Source organism: Egretta garzetta, unplaced genomic scaffold (genome assembly GCF_000687185.1).
Source record: "Egretta garzetta isolate BGI_Z169 unplaced genomic scaffold, ASM68718v1 scaffold61, whole genome shotgun sequence".
In the NCBI taxonomy this organism is placed as follows: Eukaryota; Metazoa; Chordata; class Aves; order Pelecaniformes; family Ardeidae; genus Egretta; species Egretta garzetta.
In genome coordinates, this window is record NW_009258620.1 from 434,789 (window position 1) to 447,030 (window position 12,242).

The 12,242-nt window shown below is 38.3% G+C and overlaps 1 protein-coding gene across 1 annotated transcript in view; it reads right to left on the reverse strand.

The window, feature by feature from the left end:
- The window catches only part of PLCH2 (phospholipase C eta 2), a 94,634-nt gene that overhangs the window by 17,395 nt on the left and 64,997 nt on the right, over positions 1–12,242 (reverse strand). The window contains 8 exon segments of the mRNA XM_035903575.1: positions 366–463; positions 1,420–1,520; positions 2,012–2,104; positions 4,055–4,213; positions 5,197–5,304; positions 5,558–5,729; positions 7,399–7,519; positions 8,612–8,815. Coding sequence (XP_035759468.1) covers positions 366–463; positions 1,420–1,520; positions 2,012–2,104; positions 4,055–4,213; positions 5,197–5,304; positions 5,558–5,729; positions 7,399–7,519; positions 8,612–8,815 — 1,056 coding nt within the window.

Genomic DNA, 12,242 nt, shown 5'->3' on the forward strand with positions numbered 1-12,242 from the left:
AGAATTACCCAAAACTTCATTAAGAAGTTTAAAACAAATTCTCTAAGATTTTTTGAATTTGCTGAAGGAAAGTATGTTTCCTGGCAAGCAAGTCTCTGACACTTTTAACTAAAATTTCATTCCTGTCAAAATAAGATGCAGAAAACTTAGAAAGAGGACTGAAATACTCCAGAAATTTAATGCTGATATTTCAGCTACTTCAAAATAGTATAGCTTTATTGTGTGCAGCTCATCTGTTAAAAATCTTTTCAGGGTTGGGGAGAAATAAACAGAAACCCAGCTTTTAATAAGAAGATATATAAGAACATAAACCTTTCAATTTCTTTGTATAGAATTATTTTCAGCAGACTTTTTGTTCAACCTACTTTCAGTTTCAACATCATGGATGCCAACAGACTTTGTGTATTTCACCAGGTCAGAGAGTGCCCTGGACAGCTTCATTGTTTTCTTCTGTCGGTTTACCCTAGAAAGATAAACCAAATTAATTTCCCATTAATTAAGGGGTAAATCTTATGTTTCATATTTAAAAATAAATCAGGGTAAAGAAATATAAGAAGGTTTTCTTCTACCAAGGAGGTACTTAATAGTTTTATACCACATAGAGCTTCATTGTCAAAGCACAGAAGTTGTGGAATCAACAGCATGAAAGAATACAGAACAAGTAAATCCTGTTTTTACATGTTAATGGCAGACATTCACCTACTAAGATCTGGTGGGGAGAACTCTAAATTGCTTTGACCAAAGGGTGGAATATCTATTCACATAAATATTTACTTCTCAAGTCAAGTGCTAACAAAAAAACTTTTTAAGTCCTGAAGAAATAGTAGGAAAGTAATGCTCTGATCTTCCTCATTTGCTTCAGGTTGTCACTAACAGCAGATCTACTAACCTCCCAAAAAATGTTTCAAAGCATCCTACAGAGCTGCTTGATCTGATTTCTTACTTTTGAAGCCTGAAGCTTAAGCAACCATTCTGCAAAGGATCTTTGATGTCAGCATTTTTGAAGAAGCAATTTCAAAAGAAAAATCAAAATAATCACCTGAATGTTGATGCAACTTAATTTGGCAAATTATGAAACAATTTAAAAAAATCAGCTGGGGACCTGATACAGTGCAAATTCACCTTAATGGATTAACTGGGGCACCAGTCAAATGGCCTTTATGTCAGCTGGATGAGATGGTAATAGCTCAGAACACATACAAGGTCCACTGTACTTTGCTAATTAGCCTGAATGGCACCTCGAGATCATTCCGATGATCTTGTGGGAGACATTGGGTCTACCCTTACACCAGATTCCTGTCACATGCCTGCAGCCTTCAACAAATTGGCTTCTAGATCTGAAGCACATCTATTTAGTGGGTATATTTGTGTAGGTATCTTTTTTTAGAAACAAAACTGCCAAATCACGTGTTAACAAACCTGCTGTAATGTACAGAGCTCCTGGCTAAATTTCCTTGAGAATCCGAATCATCTTCACCCTCTTCCAAACTCGTTGCCTTTTTCAATTTGCTTCCTTTTTTCTGTGCCACAAGGAAATAAAACCATAATATCATAAGCATCTGACCAACGTTTGAGCAGCTGGATGCAATTCTGCTTTGTTATGCCAATGAGTACGTTACGTACAGAAAATGGGAAATGACAGCTTTTGTAATACTCAGTATTGCAGAACAATATGCATGTGTAAGGGGAAGACTCAGCCCAAGCCTTTTTATAAAGGAATCACAAATCCTCAGATAAAAGGTGCAAATGAATTTTTATGTTTTTCATATTAGAACTTGGATACTTTTAGACCTTGATATAAATTGAATCTGTCTGTTACGCACAATTATAACCAGTTATCCAGCCTATCTATTCAGTGAACAGTCTGATAGCAAGCCTCTGCCAGACAATGCAATTATGGTATTCCTCTCCACCACTGCGTGCAAAGAAAAAAAATCTATCCAAGAATACAATACTTAGTGCAGACCTAACCTCAACGTTTAGTGCAGACCTAACTTACTGAGTGGCTCACCTTGCGTTTAGAAAAACTGCCCATCAATGACCGGCTGTGCCTTTTATTGGTGCTGAAGTCTTCCCCAGATTCCACATCATCCTCAAGTTTATTCTAAAGCAACCGAACAGAAAGAATAATGTAGCAGACCAAACAGATTGCTACAGACTGCATATTTGAACATCATCAGAAATAGTTTGGGAAGCAATCCACCCTAAAGTGTCAACAGAACTGAACCAGACCAATGCAGCCTTTTTTTTTTTTTTTTTAAACACAAGATGAGTACAAGACCTTGTATCCTAGCAATAATTGCCGTATTTTTTTGTCCACGGGAACTTTCAGAGCAGACAGAAACCACACAAATACCTAGCCCCAATTTTATTTTCATCCAGGCAAAGTTTGAATACCCCTCTACCACATACATTCATTGACACCAGACTGGTTTGTAGCTTAATATTTGAAAAGCATAGTTGAACAGCACTTATTTCTGCCAATTAGACAGTCTTACTAGGATACTCCATGGTAAGAAAGAAACAAAATTCTCGTAATCCCTAGAAACATATATACCTCATCGGTGCAGTGGTTTTTAATATGACCTTACGGTTTCATTGTTTCCTACACTAACAAAACGCAGACTGTTCTGGTTCACACATATGCAAAAGGATTCTGGAAGTCTTGGCCTTCTAGTGGATCTTACAAGGACAACTGTCTGATACATTATGTAAATCATCAGGTTTAAAACAAAACTCATGCCACAGAAAGTTTTGGGAAGCTGATTTTTAGTTCTCATCTAGTTTTAATCCCTAGCTAGTACACCTGCTTATTACTGGCAGATCTCCAATGCTTTTGATTTGCATGCAACAATCCTCCTAAGCTTTTTGTGGCTTATTACAAGTTCTAAAATGACAATTCCTCAAGTGCATGAGGTGTAGTCTGTGGGCTGAGTACATTTTTATAAATAAGCATTAGTATAAAATTAAAATACAAATGGAAATGCATAGAACATAGAGAACCCAGGAAAAAAAGCCCAACTTCCATATGCACTTTTTATAAAGGAAAATAAAATTCTTTCTGTTGAGAAGTCATTTCATGTTTACATTTCATGCTCCAATTGCTGTGTGAGCAAGAAAAAAAAGCTTTGTGTATCTGACAGTGATGTTCACCTGGCATCATCACTAACTGTACGAATTCAGCTATGAATCTGAAGTCAATAATATACGATTTATTCAGTAAGCTAATTAAACACAACAAACGGAAACGTTAAACACTTCTTTCTCTGAAGTCACCAGAGAAAATCATTGGATTTTGGAGAAGAAGGTGGTTAGCATTTCAGTTTATATTTTAAAGGACTGCCATATTTCAATAACAGACTGTCGCTCTGCATCAAGAATGAATCATAAAACCAGCTAAAATTAAAATCTCATTATCGGCAAATTAAAAAGAAGCTTCTACTAAATTAACATAAATGCAAAAAGTATTTTTCCTTATAATACAGCTTTTATATAATCAACATGAGGTATTAATAAGATGTCATGACAAAATATTACATAAAATATTACAGAAGAAGGGAACGTGTTTTCTTATATACTGAAGCAGTCAAATATCTGGTGGTCAGGGCAGTCATCCAAGAACGGAAAACATAGCTTCAAAATCCCAGTTCTGCCTAAATCTGACTGGGGACATGAACCTGGATCTCCCACATCCCCAGTGAACGTTTTGGCTATCTGGTTATTCATGAGTTGCATTGTCCTAGTTAACTTAGACAGGAGACAGGGACTTAAGGCAGACAGACTCTGCAAAACTGATCGTGTGACTCACACTATCTTATTCTAAGGGAAGTGCTGAGCATTCTTTAGTTTTATTCGTAATATGAAAGCTGCAGACACCTCAGGTAAACTCAGATATCTTTACTGGGGAGTCTCAGATTTAAAAGCCCAGCTTTAGACATCCACCTTTGAAAGAACAAGCATTATTGGTATGAAATAATAGTACTACGTAACTACACAGACAAACAAAACAACTATCAGATCTGGGGGTAAGTGAAGTACAATAAAATATGTTCACCTTCTTACTATCCGATTTTAGACCAGCCTTTCCTGATGATGGTAGAGTGGTAACTGTAAAATTGTTTGGATCTTCACAGTCACGGATTTTGGATTCTTTTATCAGCGAGTCAAGCTTTTTCTTTGCTATATTTTCCACTCTTTTCCTATTAGTAGATGCCTGCAAACAAAACAGAATCATTAAACTAGGTAGTGATGAAAAAAGTCTTGGTAATTCCAGCCAGGATTAATGCAAACTAAAATGTTATGTCCAAGAAAAAAAGAAGGGGAAAAAAAAAAAAAAAAGAGGTTCTTCATTTGCATAATGTGATGCAGTTACCTGCAGCTCAGTAACAGACTTAGTGTAAGGTATGGAAGCATATGAGGCCCTGAAGCAGATGTTAGGATGTTAGTTCTGAACTGTAAACAGATTGTCTGAAGTGATGAGAGAGTAAAACTCATTAAAACAGTTCTAATTAAACCAAGACTGACCATCAGCAGTCTTGTTTTAGATAAAAAGGATCAAATCCATAATACAAAATGGGGAAGTAGCCTGAGGGAGAGAGGACTGAAAATGCAATCTCTCACCAAGGCAATCTAGTTCATGTTATTAAATGGTTTTGCTGTGTATTTTATATTGCTTCTGTAAGACGCAATGTCACTTCCCAGAGGTTGAAGTGACAAACCCCCCCACTTTTAAAAAGGATGAAGAAAGAAGGGACTTTCAGATTGAAGCAAGCAGAGATTAAAATATTCTCCCCTTCTAACACTTTACAGCAAAAATCAACTAAACCCAGCATTCAGCAAACCAAAGGGATGCTCTGTAACAATGACCACAATTTGACATAGGTAGAATTTTTTTCTTTTCTTTTTTTTTGCATTTCAGGGGAAGAACACTATGATGCAATAAAGAATCATGAGATATTATTACTATTTAAAATATTAAAAGACACAAAATTCCAAACTTGAAGCATAACCACTAGAACTGGTGCTGCCTAGTATGCACTTTTGTCAGATCTGTCCTGACGAAGGTTTAGAACCTAAAAGACTTGTGATGAATCCCAAAGATTAGACCACATCCACATTCCAGAGAACTCATACAAGGTTTTTTCTGGGATGGGAAAACTTAACGTACATTTACGTTCAAATGGTCACTTAACTTACATCTCCATTCATTAGTTTACAGTCATCATCAATCTCATCAGCACTGTCCTCATCAGAAACTTCACCTTCCTCTGCATCATCACTGATGTTGGCTGGAAGTTTCTTACCCTAGAAGATAAAATGATTACATGGCAGTTAGCATGCAGCTCTTGCTATCACGTGTTGAAAAAACAAAAGAAAAATTATTCAAAGCATACAACCAGGTTCTTATTGATTGAGAAGACATTTGTTCAGAACCTTAGGTACGAGGTTCTTAAAGACTGCTTTTTGTAAAATTATTTAAGTGATAAGTGATAATCAGGCAGAAATCATAATCATCACAAACACAAAGAGGGATGGAACAAACAAACCAGGTTTTTACCTTAACCAGTATCTTTCCTTTAAGACTTGCTGGTGAGGGGAGCTTGGTAGAATCATCATTGTGCACTGAAGACAGATCCAGTTTTTCTCCCAGAATTTCTATAAGATACTGAGCCATCTTCTTCTGCTGAACGACACTGCAGTGGTTCTCAATGGACAAGATAACAGGGTACCTGGCAGAGACATAAGCAAGTATCATCAACTGCAAATTAAGCTTTTATAGCATTAAGAGGATAAGAGTTATTACTGCCTGAGCCACTCCTGTAACAGGCATCACCGCCAATGAAATCCACAGGGGTTAGATAAATCAGTGTGGGCACAGGGCTGATACCCCACTGATCACTCCAAACTGAACGGTCCATTTCTGACAGCCACAGGATAATTAAACTCCTGCAATCTCATTTGATGCATTTGTTCCAGAGCATACTTTTCACCTTCCTACACTACCCAGTCCTGACCTCCACTTCCCTTCAAATTGATTCTTGCAAGCCATTCATAAGGAAAACCTAAATAGCCAGTGCCTTCAACTCTCCTCTCCAATTGGTGCTTCAGCTCTTTTGTACTCTCACAGGTAAAGGTAAATAAAGGTTCCAAGAACTGGGAAGGTCCCCAAAGGGGCTTTGTCTTTACCTTCCCACTTCCGACAACCAAGTGATAAACCTGTCGTGTTAGTTCTTCCATGAAAACTTTTCTAGCTAGCAACAGAGTAGTATCATACAAACAAGCCTGCAGATAAAGCCTCTTCTACAAAGACAGTAAGTATTATTTCTAGATTTCATTTTATTGTTGAGTCACCAGGCTGAGGCCAAGAAATAACAATGCCTAGTTGTTTGAAAGGCATCGAGATAAGATTTGTGGAACATTGATTCCAGTGTACTTTGGTGGCATAATAAAAGCACACTGAAGATGGATTTCTGTTTAGAGGTGATGCATTTTTTGGATGAGCACAAAAAACAATATACAGTGCAGTTTTGTAGGGCTGAATTATGAGGGATTCATTAATTAAAAACTAATTATGAATAACAAGATGTTTATCCTGACACCTGCCCTCATTAGCTCCTCATCAGGAAAAATGAGGCTTTCAGCCAGACAATGCCTGTAGGACAAAACTTCCCCAACTGATGACTACAGTTAAATTCCTAGCTTTGCCTGACACCGTTCGTTAGCTGAAATCGCAGCTTACCAACAGCTATGCCTCCAGCCTATTCTGGGAAACAAAACACCTGCAAGTCTAAACTACATTTCGTTCACTTATCAAGAAAAAAACCCCCCTACAAATAGTAAGTTGTAACACACTCCCAGTTAACCTTTCTGCTTCCATTTTGACTCTCAGGAGGAGGACAGTACTGCCAAAGTATATGAAACTTCCCATTGTATAATCCTCTGATTTCCTGAGCAAGGTACAGGTAGGGAGAATAACCTATTTCTCTTGAGCATTGGGCTCCACAATTGGGCTACTGTCTCTTTGTATTCCTTTGCTGCCTGACTTGCTTCCTATCCCTGGAGCAACCTATTGTAACCTTGGCATCACTGCAGTACACATCCAGAGATATGTGGTTAAACTGTCAGCTATTCACTAAAAACATTCACTGTCAAAACATGTTGATCCTCTTGTCTTCTGCAAATGGGATAACGACAGCCCCACAACTATATATAGAATATTCAGTCAGTTTTGCCTCATTATTTCTTTCCGAAAGCTTTCTCCCTGCAGAAAACAACTCAGAATTCTGTGTGGCATATGCAGAAACAGGTTAGATTTTCACTGACTGCCTTTACAAGGATGTCTGGGAACATTGTAGTTTATAGCTGTGAAACTCAAAAGTTGGCAGGCTGTATACATACTCATTCTTGATAAAGGCATATTTGTTGATAGTTTCAATCACATCTTTGAAGAGAATTTTGGAAGTCAAAGTGTATCCATGGTGGACAATTGGTTCACCGTCCGGCCCATCCCAGCAGTCAACTGTAGAATAGAAACAATGACACCCATCAGACAAGTAACATCTGGGGCCACCATCTGTGGAAGACTATGAGACCCTGCAATTCCCTTCAGCAACCCAGCCAGACATGTACCCAACAAAGCAGGGCATAGCTTCATTCCCTCCCTTCAACTGTATCTCCCTCCTCACTGTGCTGAATGTCCTTCCTCTGAAGAAACTTCCTGGCCTTGACATTCTACTGTGTACAGATGACTCTTCCATTGGTTGAGAAAGCCCCCAGCAAAAAAGGTCTCCTTTAACAAGTGCCGAGGAGTATTAAGACAGGAAGAGAGATGGCATTACATAGCATTACTTTCATTATACTATGGCTAAACCTGAAAAGGAAAGCAGGGAATCTTAGCCAAGCTTCTCACACCACAAGCAAAGCCAAGACTGAGGCATCTCTGGCCCTCCTTGGATTTTGCCTAACCATATACCTGTTTACAACCATATTTCCATGAAATGTTTTACTTCTCTGAAGCACCCATTGGCATATACAATTGGATCTGAGCAAACCATAATATTGGCCTTCTGAAAAATTGTGAAAACACTTTGATGGTCAGGATATTAAAGATGATTACAAAACAGGTACTGCCCCATAAAGGCACTACAAACATCAGAAGGGATTTCACATAAAGGCTTCCTGGTCACTTCAGAGACTGTCAACATTTCACATAATAGAACCCTACTTCCCTTATCAGAAATATCAGCTTTCCTCTTAGTGTAGCAGGAACTCTGCCATATTTGCCAGTTTGGTTGCCATACACTTGGCTAGAAAGTATATATACCAATACATTTTACTGAGTGTTAGTATCCTCTCCACAAAAATATTGTGACAGGTTTTTTTTCCTCAGTACCAATGACACCACTCTTTGAATGTCTGCCTTATTTCCATGCTCAAGAAATGTATCCATTACATGGCAACATTATTTTATTGTTCTTTATGAAGGGAGGACAGCATTGTACTAGGCATTTTCCTCTACCCAATTACCATGTCTTCTGCAGAAGTCATGAATCTTCCTTTACAGGAGAAACAGAACTACGGAGCCTACTGATGATTCCTTTTTGATCTTTACCTTCTACACAGCGACAGCCAGATTGTAGCACCCATGCATACATGTCCACCCTAGATTGGGACATCAGCTGATCTCCCATGAGGTAGGTATTATGTGAAGAGGTAATGAAATAGTGACTCAAAGGATAACTCATGTCCTGATTCACTTGGTAGTGTTCTGGGTTGAATATGTCTCCTGATGGACTCCGCATATAATTGGTGAAACCTGTAAACAAACAATACTATAAATAATACAGTTTTGTCCTTTTTGTTGCTGTAGCCTTCCTAAAACCAGCCTAAAAATGCATCCCTACACTCACCAACACATTTATGAACGTGTAAGCAGGATAAATAACACCACTACATCCCAACTGTCACAATGACCAATGGTGGTTATTGATTTCAAGAAGTTTCTAGTTGCTTTGTACATTCCCTTGTTCTGCCTTCCCTGAAAAAATATGTCTATTTAACCCAACCTGACATTTTAGGCTTATAATTTTTGTCAAAAGACTCTGCTGGGACATTAAGTCACACAGCACATAAAAGCCTCCAGAGATCTGCGGTCATATCCTGGCATTACTCTTCAGTGAAATGAGTTAAAGATATATGCTGCCTAGCGATAGTTTCCAGCAGCCCAACACAGTTTGAAGCAAGGGAGATACTCTTCCTTTCTCCTGAAAATACCAGAAGAATGTCACCACACATTGGCTTGTACAAGCAACAGTCTCTAATTTTGGTATGGCACTGCATACACAAACGTGCATGTGGATGGGAGAGATCTGCAGTGTTGCATTACTGTCACTTTATGAGACTGAAGTTCACTGTAATACTCCAGACTTGACACCAAAACATCGATTATCTGTAGGACTTTCAGTGATGCTACCAGAATTTATTTTCCAAAGTAGTGGGATGCTTGCAAATCACGCAGACTACATCACCTGGAAAATTCCTGTCTTGCAATCATCACTCTTGTTCATAAGCAAAGTTCTAGCAAGTTCTGGTTTTTATCTTTGCATGAGATTGCTGCTCTCGGATCACCAGGATGCTTTTGTGCACATACACACAGACACTTTCACAAGACAGACTAACATTAAAAACTCTTAAGTCCACTTCAAGTCTCCCCAAAACTCTTTTCATTCACCACCAATGAGAGACTCAGATTTCCGTTCACATCCTGGCATTACAGCTGCTGACAGCGATGATACCTTTGCTCAAAAGGTCTCTGCTTCTCTTCCAATTCTCCTGACATTTCACTCATCATTCCATGAATAAAACAGTGCCCGTACAAGAAACAAGGCAAAATAAATCCAGTCCTCAAAATCAGCCTCGGAATACTGGTCTACAGAACACAGACAAATTGAGCTCGAATAGAATTTAAGATAAAATGTCACCTTCATGATGGTTCTTATAGGCTTTACATTTTGTGTTGCTGAAAGTTTTATTACAGGAAAAGAGCTGATAAATACAAATAGCAGCCAAAACTTTTTGAACAATACACTAGGAAACAGTGCTAAGGAACCTTGGTCTAGCCCAACAGTTGAGGCTCTTGAGGCACATACCATGATCAACCAGCAAACCAGTAATGCGGCTAGAGTAAAAACAAAAGACTAACCAAGTCAGAGGAGATAGCATGAAAAATTGATAGGGCACGGTGTACGTCAGCAAACATACAGCTAATGGCTCTTGGCAAATGAATCAGTTCTTCTTGCTACAAACCAAGCAGCTGCTACATTAATTCCACACACTACTGCTAGGGCAGCCCCTGAAACAACACAATTGTTTCCTTTAAGCACTTGTTAAAATATAATATAAAAATTGTTATAATGAGTTCACACTAACTGGATCTATCAGCCCTAAGATGAGGAAATATGAATGAATCAAGATACTGTCGGCAGTGTGTACCACAGACCTTCTAGTATTAACACACTCACAAAAAGTGTACTGACAGAGTGTTTTATTTTGATCAACAGAGGAAGGTAAGTGGTTTTTTGCAAGACTCTGTGGAATGAGCTAATTGTCACAGGCCAGCCCAAGGTGCTTCATGATACAAGCCATCGCAGCTGAGGACACAAGGCAATACAAACACATGAATGAATATGAATGGGCAAAGAACACTGTACTATTATTTTACTGCTACTGAGGTGCCTCTAAATGTGGGCAGGATGCTCTTGTCTGGGCTGTACCAATTTGAGGAATAAACATACAGCTTCAGCTTCCACAGCTGTCGTCTTTGTCTCCCTAGGCAACACCCAATTTGGTTTTGGGAAGACAAGAAGGTTGTAAAGTCTCAACTACACACAAAGACAAGAAAAGAACACTCTGTGTGTGTCTGTGCATATGTATACAAGTATATGCATGCAGAGGTATATCTATAGTTTTTAAGCTGTTCTTTCTTCTTTCTCAGAACCCAACCCAGCAGCGGGCCCCTTGTCAGCTCCTCAGTCACCTCTGTTCAGATGTTATCATCAATGCACTCCAGAATCTCCTGCATTAGTTAAGCTCTAGATTAGATATGTTCTGTTGCACTGGAGTCGTTAAAGTCTCCCATAAGGAGCAGAGCCTGCTAACGTGAAGCTTTTCACAGTTGTCTCAGAACGACCTCATCTTCTACTTCTTCCTGATCAGGAGATCTGCAGCAGACACCCAGCTGAACACCACCCACGTTGGACTGCTCTCTAATCCTAACCCATAAACTATCAACTGTTTTATTATTCATTCTTAGACAAAGCAATTCTATAGAACAGGCTAGTTTTTGTAAAAGTTTTTCTTTCCTGTATGAAAAGCTACAATTGTTTGAAAAGCCTAGTCTGACTTTTCTAGCTATGAAGGCGGCAAGATAATGAAACTGATTATTTAGTATTTATGTGACTGCCACCGACTGTAAAGCACCAGAAAATAAAAACATGAAGATGTAAACCACTACACTCACTTAGCATTTGTATAAGCTTTAAAATAAATTGAAAATTTAGTCTGAAAGTAGAAGAGATCTGAATCTATCCTAAGCAACCATCATTTGTTGAAAAAAATCCACCTTACACAATATACCAGAAGCTACCCACTTATTCATGCAGTAAACAAAACTGAACTTATCTTTTGCCACTTTTCACTACAATAACACACCCATAAAAATGAACAAGACTGATTTTCAAAAGGTCCTATAACTTTTGCACAGAATTCAATTTCTGAGGAACATACTCTGTCCTTGGAGTCAATAAGATCTGGCAGAAGATTTACTCTTTAGAGGACAGGATTCAGAATCAGTGCTCAAAATAGCAGCTACCATCATGATGGCACAGCATCATTATATTCTACCTTTAGCACCAGAGGTCATGAAAGCATGCTTCTAGACAAATTTCATTTATCATTTATCAAAAGTTAAAGGATTTCCAGGAATGATGCAACTAAATTCTACTGTATTTTCCAAAAGCACAAATAAAGACGCGTGCAGCTCCAGCTGGCCTTCAATGACTGCTGCATCATGATATGTACACCTTTAAAAATCTTCCAGAGAGTATCAATTTCCCTTCAGGTTCCTCACCAAATAATAGATACTAAAAAAAAAAAACCTACTGAAAAGTGTGCTCTATACACTATGACAAAGTTTTACAACTATATATTCTGCAAACGACTGCATTATTCTCCTAAGTATTTTC